The sequence below is a fragment of the Halyomorpha halys genome, unplaced genomic scaffold, assembly GCF_000696795.3.
Source record: "Halyomorpha halys isolate HHAL.00 unplaced genomic scaffold, Hhal_1.1 Scaffold106.1, whole genome shotgun sequence".
Classification (NCBI taxonomy): Eukaryota; Metazoa; Arthropoda; class Insecta; order Hemiptera; family Pentatomidae; genus Halyomorpha; species Halyomorpha halys.
This window is the reverse complement of record NW_027111449.1, coordinates 2,340,303-2,353,330: the sequence shown is the minus strand read 5'-3', so window position 1 is coordinate 2,353,330 and position 13,028 is coordinate 2,340,303. Positions and strand designations below refer to the sequence as shown.

At 28.3% G+C, this 13,028-nt stretch overlaps 2 protein-coding genes across 3 annotated transcripts in view; one reads left to right on the top strand and one right to left on the bottom strand.

Moving 5' to 3' along the window:
• Positions 1–2,806: 2,806 nt before the first annotated feature.
• Rab10 (RAS oncogene family member Rab10) lies at positions 2,807–8,822 on the bottom strand. The gene is made up of 6 exons (XM_014415745.3): positions 8,628–8,822; positions 8,314–8,374; positions 8,091–8,229; positions 7,851–7,940; positions 6,841–7,044; positions 2,807–4,952 (listed from the first exon to the last, which is right to left on the bottom strand). The coding sequence occupies exons 1-5, from the start codon at positions 8,752–8,754 to the stop codon at positions 6,862–6,864; spliced, it is 600 nt and encodes a 199-aa protein (XP_014271231.1). The 5' UTR covers positions 8,755–8,822; the 3' UTR covers positions 2,807–4,952; positions 6,841–6,861.
• A 445-nt stretch (positions 8,823–9,267) lies between these two features.
• Lfg (Lifeguard) overlaps positions 9,268–13,028 on the top strand; it is a 25,391-nt gene continuing 21,630 nt past the window's right edge. Inside the window, exons 1-2 of one of the 2 annotated variants that reach the window (XM_014415742.3) lie at positions 9,268–9,424; positions 9,760–9,811. In XM_014415742.3, the coding sequence (XP_014271228.1) occupies positions 9,769–9,811 (43 nt within the window). In that variant the 5' untranslated portion in view covers positions 9,268–9,424; positions 9,760–9,768. The remainder of the gene's footprint in view (positions 9,425–9,759; positions 9,812–13,028) is intronic. The other variant, XM_067049477.1, reaches the window with a different exon arrangement.

Genomic DNA, 13,028 nt, shown 5'->3' with positions numbered 1-13,028 from the left:
CATATTATTTATGTATATACTACTTACTTAAATTGAATATGTAATATTCATAATAATTAAAGTACATTTACAAAACTATTAAAAATTAATAGAATTAAAAAAATTCAGTTTGTCACAATTAATGAAAAGTGACTTGTACCACTTTCATTCTTACTAGCTCAACTGTCATTTGAATCATTTATTATAGAAAGGTCACAAGTCCAAAATTACTGATATATATATTTGCTACATTGATTGTATAAAAGCAGAACAGATCTATATTGTGATTTTAAATTATTATGCTGAGACAGATTTTTCTTTCTGAATTACTAAAAACACTTGTTTTGGGGGTAAAGCACATACCCTTTCTAAAACAGTACATTTGTATTGTCGTTAATTTTCACTTTTATATACAGAAATAGCATTTAAACCAGCACTAATGGTAATAAAAGATTTGATGACTTTCAGTTAGCTGAAGGTAAATTCTGTGAAGTTACAGTAAATGGCATCAGAAAGTTTTTTTTTTTGCCAGAATATTTTTGTAAAGAAATCCTCAATCTCACAAAACGCTCCTTTTCCATGAGTTATTTTTATCATACAAATCTTCTTCAGCCCATTTACTTCAATTTAGCTAAATTCTGTTAATGAATTACATCAATAAAAATTCTCTTTGCATTTACTATATAGAATACATTCTAATTTATTATAATTTAGAGGTTATGCAATAATATTTCAGCATTATATTATTGATTTATGCAACAAATGTATATCTGTATTTTAAAAATTACATATAAAGAAAAGAAAGCCTACAAATTAGGCAGGTATTTGAAGGATTCCCTCTAAAAAGGTTATAACTGGAAAATTTAACAAAATGGTTTTTCAGCTTATGAAACGTTTTTATGAACCAATCTGACTGGAGCTAGCAATGAATCAGTCCTTAATCCTTAACGAAGGCTCTGATGCACCAACACTGAAAAAATGTTCATTGGGTCAAAAAGGTAAGGCCATTTTTCTTGACCTTGCATTAAAATAACCTTACATCAAAAGTTCAAAAATATTATACATATGTAAGCAGGAATCATTGTGGTATTAATTATAATATCATTGTGATATAACTTGTAACCTTTTTTAGAGGGAGCTCTTCATTTATCCTTTTGTTATATATTTGCAATAGTGTTGTGACACACCTATTATAGTTGATGTTTTATTATACTTTATTTGCATGATTGTGATTATCTCAATTCTATCGCTGAAGCCTAATCCTGGGCCATCATCTTTTTAACCTGCATTCTGGTTGTCATATTTTGAAACTAAAATTTTCCAATCCTCATTTGGGTGTTTATACATGATTTTGGTCCAACACTTATTATACTGTCTAGCTACTTTGCTTGAAAATGACACATCTGATAAAATTAAAAGAAAAAAGGTATATTATTTTGTCTTTGATGTATTACTTAGATTGTATCATGGACTATGGTAACTTTTTGACAACTCTACTAACTTAAAGGGACAACAGCAGAGAATAAAACCCCTGTCCACAGTAATATCTTTGGAACCACGTCCATTTCAAAATAAAACCAAAACTTTTTTTGGTCAGATGTTGCCACTATTCAAGCAAAGCATGGGATGCATTATTATCTAATTCATAACTTTCATCATTTTTTTTCTTTTATGAACCCTTTCCTAGTCATTTCTGACATATTGGAGGGGGAGGTTTTATCTACCCCTACCACCACCATATGCAAGCCATGGTGGGACCGCCATAGAAATAAAAGTGGGCCCCACAGGTCGGAATCGAACCACTGCAGTCTTGAGCCAGTTAAAGTTGGTGATTTGATCCGGTCGGGCACAAACAGCCTGGGTTTCGTCAGACAAAAAATATGTACATTTATTGACATTATAAATCTAGTTTATGTTACATGTTTTTCAGCTAGCCATTTCAATTGGTGAAGTCCCATCACATCAATAAAGCGAGAAATAAATTACTCTTAGGTAATAGTGGGAGATCAATAAGAAATATGTTTAAGAAGCTGTTTTAAACTAGTGTGAACATGAACTTGTAGTCAAAGATTAATAACTAGTTGTCAGTAGTAGTTGATAAAAATTAAATATTAGCTATTAATTAGGTGATTACTGATGAATTATTAGCTATAATTATATTTTTTATCACACCGATAAAAAGGAACTCATTAGTAAGTATAGGCCAAAATATTGTGATTTTTCAATTCCAACAGTTAGTAAAAATTATCACAATACATTTTTGCATAATTATTTTGAAGCATTTATATTGTAATTGGATGAGATCAAATTCAACTGTAAAACTGAATCAAGCCAGTGAACTATTTTCCCGGATTTTCAGTTAGTGAATGGTTACATCAGTGATTTACTGATGGTCAAGTTCATACCATCAGTTTTCTCCAAAAAACAGTTTTTTGTTAAGCAAACTCCTAGTTGGGGCAGTAGCTTATTTTTTTGCAAAGCTATGTTAGTCACTTTATATGTTTCAGACATTTTTTTGCATTTAATAGTGGTATAAGATAAGGAAAAAATAGATTCATCATCCTGGCTAAAAGTATTAATTATTCAACAAAAGCATCTTTCAATTTATTTGTTATTCAAAAATGTAGTTAATTATAATAATGATGGTAATGATAAATCATCAATATTGAAATTAACAATAATAATTGAGATAAAACAATTGATTGGACCAGTTGGAAATCTTATGAACATATCATTACTTCTTAATGTGAAATAATAAAGTAAACAGAAATTTATTATTTTATTTTACTTTACTCATCAAATATAACTATTAAAAAAACAACTACTATTGGTTTAACTATTTATTTTATTAATAATAATTAATTAGATAAAAAAATATTACAGTTAAAAAGAAATTGTAATTTATACAATTTAGCATGATAATTTGTGCTTGTACAGTGTTATATTTTGCAAATAAATCATTTCCATTACAAAAAAAAAAAAAAAGAATAATTGTGACTAGAGATAAATGAAACAATACAATGGATTAAAAATTAACTAGTGGTGTCAAAAGGAGGAGATGACTATGACAGAATAAATATATATAATTATCAGCAACAAAACAGTTAAGAAACACCAAAATATATACAATGCTATTAAAACCAACATTAATTTCATGCCTAATAAAACAATTTTTTTTTTTTTTGTTGAGACGATAATGGTTATGCCCTTATGTATATAAAATGTTTATAAAGCAGTATTTTTAATAATTATTTATTCTATTATATACATAATAAAACATGCAACTTTTTAACTGCAAGGATATAATACATATATATTTCTATAGTCTATAAATTTGTTTTAAGATGATAATAAAAAAAATCCTAATAATATGTATATGACCTTTAATGAAAAGATAAGCAGAAGCATAATAAAATCATGCTCAAGGCACAGATTATATACAAAAAGCAATAATAAACCAGTTTATTACAATGGTTACGAGCTAAAAATAATTTAAATAGAAATCCAACAACAATAAAGTTTTCAAGAGGCCGTTTTAGAAAAAAAACATAAAACAAATTTAAACATTCCATTTTGTAAATCCTAGTTTAATATCATTAGCATTTTATTTAAATGAAATTAACATAGGAACAACATATGTATATACAATTTCATTACATCAAAAGTTCAAAAATATTATACATATATAAGCAGGAATCCTAGTAACATTAATTGATTACAATTTGAGACATAATACCACAACAGAAATGAATTATTAGCTGCGAACTAAGGACAACAATTTACCAGATAAAAATACAAAGGCAAAACACTCTTCAATATAAGAGATGAAAAATGCTGGCATAGTTATAACGCTTATTAAAATAAAAAAAGGTTTGTTCGTTACTCTATGTCAATATCTAAAATTGTCATGTTTTCTAAAATAAATGTCATCCATCTCCTTTCAACATAAAACAAGAGGTTTTTAGAATCAGCTACACCCAAATATCCAAAATAATGATGCTATTGTAAGAATCTAAGGCTCTAACTTTTTTGTTTTGTTTTTTTAAAAAAAAAAAAAAAACCTTGACCAAATAATTTTTACAGCAATATGTAATTACATTAGAAAAACCTTTAAAAAAATATATGCTGTATTAAGAAATACTTTAAAAACAAATAACTTTAATGTTGTGCATATTGACAAATCGTGAGTTTTTTAAGTATGTTATTCATGTCAATATACAGTCATTATCACAATAATCTATGGCCAACATACCATTTCAGAGTAGATACTCTTTGTCGAATTAAAACCTCCAATAATTACACCTTTCATTCCAATACAAATAATTATATTTAAAAATAAAATTGGATAGTTGAATTTTATCTAGTAAAAATTAAAGCTGAACATGACTATACCACTAATGAGTATTATTCATTATGGATTAAAATAAACCGTTGTCATTTTTATTATAATGCCATATGAAAGAAGTAGGTTAAAAAAAAAAACTTCGTTTGTAATTAATTAAAGAATCAGTATAAAAAAATATGTAATAACTAACCATGATCTAAATGTTAATAAATATATGCTTAACTGAGTTATTAAAATCACGTTCCGTCACTACTGACATATTGATATTATGAAGGAAGAATAGTTTATTGCCACCAGCATTTTTCGGAAATTATTAGTATTTTTTGTGTTAATTTTTTTTTAATAACAAAGTCGCATTTATCTTGAAGCGAGAGGACTAGTTTATACGAAAGCATCGAGATAAATAAAACAAAACTTGGGGAAAAAGCATCAAGCCTCTCATACAAGTTCTGGAATGAAAACTTACATTAATGAACACATATGCACAATACATTCATATCACATACACAGACACATATACACAAGAGTGGCACAACTGTCTCCTCCCCGAGCTGTTTTGCATTGGTGGCAAAGATGCAACGCATTTCTTTTGTTTTAATTAGTCTTCTCTTTGGTAGTGCACACAGAACTGGAAAAAAAACAACAAAAAAACACTGTATTAATATCTTTAAATAAAAATAACAACTATAATATACTGAAAAATAATTTTTCATTTGACATAATAATCAATATACTTTTTTAATGTATTAAGTTTGCCGATGGCTTAAAATTGAAATTAATATTCTAAAAATATTCTTAAAAGATATTTGAAGCTTTTATACATCATTTTTTTCTCAACAAAGGTGTTACTAACTTATTTTACATAAATCAATTGATCACATTTGCCTTTCCTGCGAGTAGTTAAATATGTGACACAATTTAATATATAAAAAACTACTGTACCAAAATTGAAATGCACTTAAGTCATTCTTTTTCATAATTTAATTATAAAACTTTTTTTTTTTCTTCCCATTAGAATTTGATCAAAAACAGGCATATCTCAGTTTCTTTCTTGCATGAACCAAGCACAAAATATATCTTCTATTTCTCTAACCTCATATAATTTCAAAGTTTTATTATTGTTGTTGTTGTTGTTTCCCAGCCAATGCAATATCTTTAGACATATGAACCAGCTTATCAAATTGTTTTAAAATTTCATACTTTTTATCTAACATTCGTGTGACATGTTTTCATTTTAGTAACATTAACATAGAAAACAGGTGATCCTCAGAGCACTAGATTACTGGATGTCAGAATAGTGAACAGTGAGATAACAGAAACTATACTATAGTAATTTTTTTTTTAATATCTTTATTAAAATTTACAACAGCATATTACATAATACATTTAGTAAATATGATCTTAGTTAAAATGGAGTGTTACAGGTGTGTAGAGCAACTACCCATTGGTAGCACTCTAATTACATTTTACATTAGCTGGTCTCGTGGCCATCTTTTTTTTAGGCGCCTCGGAGGATTGTCAGGAATGGAAGAGGATGCAAGGTTAGAAACTAGGGGGTTTGAATGGTTAGGGAGTTTCTATAATAATTTAAAACAAATAAATAAACCTGATAAAAAATAATTAATAAGTCATCAAAATTATTACAGATTGTGGCTTTATTAGTAACATTATTTTATAATACACGAATAGGTTCATATGCTGTTTTCATCAGCTTATTCAGTTCTAAAGATAAGTTAATATTTTAGACCAATCCAGAAAGTAGTTAACAATTTTATAAGAGAAACATTCACTGAACTTTCAGAAGAAAGATTGGGAGCGCAATGAGTCAGCTCCTTGAATGTGAAAGGCTTGACTTTCAATCTCTGCTAATTTTAATTGTATAGGTAATGAGCTTTTCTAGTGCAATGCAAGGACAAAACCTGTGTTAAGGGGTGGTTGTACTTTGAAAGGCATTCAGCTAACAAAGATTGATTATATCCACATACTTCCAATAAAAGGACTTGAACAAAGGATGTATCCTGTTAAATTATGAGTGGTTTCAAATAATAAAAACTTTTGGAAAACGCCTCGTTACTACTGGAGCAGTAGGAGGGCTGACTCAAAGTTTTGAGAAAACATCAGCATCAACAGCTGAAATAAAATTCCCAACTTTTTTTTCTAAGTTGAGATGTCTCCCGAACAAAAAATTTCAGATGCCCAATGGAGTCTAATAGGAAAAAATATTTTTTAGGTAAAATAAAATGATAAATAACTTTAAAAAAAAAATGTTACATAAGTGGAGCAGTTAGATAGGATAAATATTTGACAACTTAATTTCTGAAAACATTTTTTAATAATAATCTCAAACTTAGCTTTTAATACAATATTGCAAAAGATAAAAAAATCAGAAGAGGCAGCGAATGGAACAAATATTAATACTACATAAAAGACTTTACTTCATCAGTACCAAAATTAAGACAATAACAATTATCCCAGTTAAAATTGAATAAATGATTAAATAAATAAAATGTACTTACAAAAACAAATTGGAAATCAGACTAACAGCACTTCATACTTTGCCGATCCGTCCGCCTGTCAACTGTAACCCTGTCCACTGGCTCAACAGTCACTCCTGATGTTTTTTCCAAAATAGCTTCAGCCAATTCATTAAAAGCTTTGTCAATATTTATATTTGCCTTCGCTGATGTTTCCATAAACCTAATTCCATGTTCTCGGGCAATCTATAATAACAAAGATAGAAAGACCAATTATGAAAGATATTATAACTTCTCCATAAGTGATATATGAATTCAAATACACTTATGCATTGACTCTTTGACTACAGGAGGATAAGCTAGAAAGTTGTGGCACTGTGATGGGAAGGTTAACGGACACCCTGGGACGGAATTTCAAGTCTCTGCGAGTTCTTCTTTTCATGGGTACAGAATAAATTTGGACAAATCATTTGTGTATTCATTAATTTTTTATTTTATTTTAATTTATCGTAATTATGATTATAATCCTTTAAATGCAACTACTTTACAAAATTCAATTCAAATTACAAAATACATAAAATCAGCTATTAGTTGAGAATGTTAAGTTAGTATAAGTAAAGAAAAACAAAAAGACATGAATTTATATATAGAATGTCCTGCAGTATTTTTCAATGTCTACAGCCTTTGTCTGAACAATGTACTATACATAAAGGGAAAAAGAGGCACAACACAAAGTAATGTCAGAAATTTGAATAGATGGACCCAACCATCCCAAAAAAAACAGCCGGTCTACTGGTAAAGCCAATAGACACAAAAAATAATAAACTAGCAAACTTGGGGTATAAAAATGCTCCATGGTCTTTTATGTAGAACCTTTTTTGAGTTGTGCCCCTTCACGATGGGCAACACATTGACCCAGGTGGTTGAAAGAAGATTGCAATATTTGGTTAATGTCACCAACATCATTAAGACAACACAGTTTCAAGTATTGCAACTTGATAAAGATTAATTCATTATTTACTTCAGTTGAACAAATATTAATCATCACTTACAGCTTCTCCTCGTTCTTTACTAACAACTCTCTTGTCTTCCATATCAATTTTGTTTCCAATTATCATTTTTTCAACATCTTCATTGGCATGCTGAAATAGAGAAATTTATTTTATCATACAATATCATATAATCAACATGAAATGAAAGTTTTTGTATAATAAATGTATCTGGAAGAAATAATTTAAACAACATTTTAAAACATCAATAATCATAATATCAGTCAATTATGCTTCACTTACTTCATCTATGTTTCGTAACCATTTAACTATATTTTCAAAACTTTTTTCTGTTGTTATGTCATACACTAACATTATCCCCATGGCTCCCCTGTAATAAGATGTAGTAATCGTATGAAATCTTTCTTGTCCAGCAGTATCCCTAAAAATATTAGAGTTAGATATAGTTGTACAAAGTACTAAAATGTGTTTAAATAAAACTTTGGAATTAACTAATGGTACATACCATATCTGTAACTTAATTTTCTTTCCTCGCAACTCTACTGTTTTAATTTTAAAATCAATACCTGAAAATAAAATAAAAATATTTAAAACATGAAACGAAATGTAATTAATCATTTGCCACTTCCCCTTAATTACACTGAACATGGGTGTCAAAGGCCAAGGCTTATTTACATTACCTCAATTTTTCAGAACTTACACCCTACGATTTTGAAGAAACTGATAATGGACATTTAAACCAGTCAATCACTGACACAAATCAAAATTAATTTTTTAAAATATCAGGAACATAGTTATTACACAATAACCTAAGCTTACCTATAGTTGAAATAAATGTCGTGGTAAAAGCATCGTCAGAAAACCTAAACAAAACACAAGTTTTGCCAACTCCAGAATCTCCAATGAGTAATAATTTGAATAAAAGATCGTAAGTTTTCTTGGCCATTACGTATCTACAATTAACGTAGTGTATAAATGATCAAAACGTCAGAACAAAAATGTCTCCGAAGTCAGTGTTGCAATTTAGTTAATACACCTGATGTCAATTAAAAATAAAATAAAATAATAACCCATAAATAACTATGCGCAAAATTCAGAAATTAAGCGTACTTGAAATATATAATTTAAATAGATATTGTGATTATCATCTTCAAATGAAAATGGAAATCAATTTTTTTTTCTGAAATCTTTTGTTGTATTTAAATGTTCAATATAGCGAATAAATATTTATTTAAAGATACTACCAGAATATCATTAGGAATAATGAGTATTATAATTTAATGTATCTTTCACATGTAAATGATAATGTGATAGTTGACGTTAAATTGACTCAATTTTTAAGATAAATTGTCAAATATTATAAGAATTTAATTTTGAAATTAATTGACATTTTCCTTTAAAAAGTTTAAGTGTTCAGCTTTATTTAATTTACAATATATGACAGTTAAACAGCCTGCGTCAACAGCATAACAGACTTATGGGATTGTTCTGAATGGCGTAATAGCTATATAGAAGGATCTGGAATTGTCTGGTTCAGTATTAATTTGATGGTTTTCGTGTTTGTTTAGTGTTGTCTGCAAGTTGTATTTAGGATTATTATTTAAAGATAACTAAAGGTAAATATTCAAGTGCTATTTAATAATGATAATAGTAATATCTATTGAAATTATCATTTTTTACTTTTAAATGCTGCTTTACTATATTGACACAATTAATTTGTGATTGACTTTAATATAACAATCCTTGGATTTTTTAATCTGGTTGCTAACATTCTTAATTTTATTCTAATAAGTGAATTATCAATTTATGATTTACATTTGAAAATGGTTCCCTATAACAAAATATTGTCCCATAAACATCACAACTAAAACAATTTATCTATTTTTGATTAAAATTTAAATTAAAGTCTTGATGTGTGATTTTTAATCAGTTTTTATGGTTTTGGTGATAGCATTCTAAGATGACAACTTGGAAAGAAGATGGTTACTACGGCACTCCACAAGGTTTATTTTTACTAAATACTATCAGATTTGTTGTCATGTTAATCGTATAATTTACACATCTACACTAATAGGAATCACAATCACATAATGTTCATGTAGCTTAAACTGTCTACATATTAACTCTAAAATTGCCAATCTTATGTCAGACAAAATGTAATTAATTAACATCGTTCAAGATTTTAAGTAAAAACTGCTAATATTGTAATTTTCTCTTGTGCTCTCTTCTTTCCCATTTTCTCGATTATTTTAATGAAGTTGCGTGCTTCTGTAATTGTTTTGAATTTTATCCATTTATTGTTAAGATTCTAGATTTTTACAAGGCTAATGACTTGGTAAATTTTTATGCCTTTTGTTTTTTTAGCATATCCAATTTTTTTTTTTTTTTTTTCAATTTACATTATAATGTTCATCCCTAGTTTAAACTTGAACATTGTGTAATTAGTTTTACCAATTCTTTTATGATTTATTCTGTTTGGCTTCTAATTAAGCTAATGCATGCTTTTACATGATTTATTTTTAAATTAATCTAATTTTTTTTTTCACTGACTTCCTTTCATGAAATGTTGGCTAAAAAGAAATATTTTAAGCACACTGTAGCTGAGATCACAAGTTTTAGTTTTATTTAAAACAGATGTTAAAAGTTATTTCTTGATTCTTAATTTATTATTTTTCAGTTTTGGTTCAGTTTCGCTATGTAAATACAATGTTTTACTGTGCAATTATAATGCTTCCTTTTCTTTGAAAATATAAAATCTCAATTATTTACTCATTTAGAAAATGATTTAATCAACTCATTTATTTTAGAAATTTTTGATGAACTATATGAAATATTTTTTTATCTTGACTGCCCAGATTCTTAAGAAGGTTAAGTGAGATTTTTAAACTAATATTTTAATCTAAAAATTAATTTTATCTCAAGTTAAACATGTTCTTTTTTTCTATCTATCATGTCATTGTTGGTTTGTAGGGGTTTATCATAAAACAAATAACCTTTCAGGTATTCTTGTTGAATACAATTTGTCTGTCCATTTCATTTAGAATAATTAATCATTTTCAAATAATGAGGTTGACTTATTTTTTATAAAATGTTTTAAATGCAGTTTTTGGCATCAACTAATTTTTTCGGGCTAATTAAAGCATTTTCAGGATATTTGTGTTTTAAAAGAATAATGTTGATTTTAAATTATGGTAAATGATATCAGCTTGAAGAAAAAAGTTTTCATTCTTTCTGTTACCTCTTTCTGTTTTAGAACTTAATGCCCAATATACCCTTTTGGAAAATACATTTAATTGATGTGTGGGATGGGTTGGGAAAGGTGTTGTTATATAACAATATTAATAATAGGGGTATTCATGCTGGGCTACTTGTTTAGTAACCTTTACTTCCTAAACTTCATGTTATTGTTTACTTATAAGTTTTGATTAAAGTAATTTATTTCAACATGTCTAAACTAAGTGAAAAGTAGAAGTGGTATGAAAGTTTGGCCCTTGGATGTCTTGTTGATCTTCTAACTTGTTAGGAACAGAATCAAGATGAGCTAATTGACAACTGTTATTACATTATTATTATTATTATTGTCATCTATTGCTTCATTAGTTATTAAAACATCCAAAACAATATTAACACAAACTAGGAGTAAGTAACCTAACACAACAAACAAAATGATGAACTCAACTGATCTGTTGCGTGACCTCATTCTCAATTTAACAAACCTAGTAACAGACTCTCAACAATGTTACATGTATATCTTTTTAACATGGTAAAAGATGGAAATATTTCTCCATTTAACATGAGTTTTTCATTAACATGTTATACTAAAGATCTTGATTTATTCATGAATACCTCTAATATACTTTCAGATCACTAGCAAAATGTTAAACTGACTTTGTTTTAAATTATTACCACATTATTTGGTGGTTCATTATTTTTTATATTGTAATATAAGAAAGTCAGTGTTTATGATATTCCTGAATAGAACTGTTGGTAGTTAATTATATTTAGTTAACTAGTTTACATTAACATTAATTAGTGACTTAAAATGCCAATAAAAAGGTTTTGAACTCCAATAGGTAACCCAGGAATTAGAGGTCTTCATTGCCTACAATAATATTTATTAAAGTGTTAACATTAATTTAGTTCTCAACTTATATGATCATATTGTTATTCATGTCTATCAACCAGAATTAGCATGGATGACTCTTGATGGAGATTAAGTGAAAGTCCTTATTGTAAGGCTGCATATGTTTTCACTTGAGGAAATTTCCCTCAATGAGGATGCTTTTCACCTTTTTGGTGAGCCCAAGGCAGGTCTTTGCTCAGTGTGCTTAAGTGTAGTGGAATTGGCCTGAACGGTATGAGCCTACAGCTGTACAAGGATAGATACGAGTGATGTGAAAACAGATAAGAAAAACGTAGGATACAACACAGATCGAGTGTTAAGAACAATGTCTCAGAAAAATGTTATTAGTAGTTTCGTTATAATCAGGAAAAATGAATTATGATAAACTAAACGCAGAGAAAGTATAGCAAATGAAAACTCGTCTTTTATTTAACTGACTACATGGAATATGTTTTTGAATTTTTAAAGATTTAATATCATAAAGGAACTTACCAATATTTTGTTAATTCTCCGACAATATTAACCTTACACGGTCATTCCAAACCATTAATATTTTATCCAGTATTGCCCAAGATGTTGACTATTGAGTACCATGTAAGTTTGGCTCGTACTAGCACTGTGTAGCTCGTACTAACACCCATAGCTTCTAGCTATGGGTTAAATATTGACATAAGTGAAGGCGAAAGTAGTGAATGGAATTTGGTAAAAATGATACTGGACCATTTTCGCACCAATCTGCAATTGGCCCAGCCGAATTGGACGATCTTTTTTTTTAAATGTAGGTGTGTCGAGGAAAATACTTTAGTACATGCATAATATTGGTCAATAATGGGCGGAAGATATGGACATATGCTGTTACATTGCAATACGTTATCATTTGACATTATATTATGACAGCAACTTTTTCACTAAAATCGACTTGCCGGAAGTGACAGAAACTTTTTTACTAAAATCGAATTGCCGGAAATGACAGCAACTTTTTCGTTAAAATCGACTTGCTGAAAGTGGCAGCAACTTTTTCACCAGAATCGACAGAAACTTTTTCACTAAAATCGACCTGCCGGAAATGACAGCAACTTTTTCGCTACAATTGACTT

What these genes read in the sequence shown, in the direction of transcription:
- Rab10 (XM_014415745.3), bottom strand. Translation starts at nt 8,754, where the DNA reads ATGGCCAAGAAAACTTACGATCTTTTATTCAAATTATTACTCATTGGA. An exon ending in GACATTTATTTCAACTATAG is followed by an intron (nt 8,375 to 8,627) that starts GTAAGCTTAGGT and finishes TTTTATTTTCAG; the next exon opens with GTATTGATTTTAAAATTAAA. An exon ending in GTAAAGAACGAGGAGAAGCT is followed by an intron (nt 7,045 to 7,850) that starts GTAAGTGATGAT and finishes TTGTTATTATAG; the next exon opens with ATTGCCCGAGAACATGGAAT.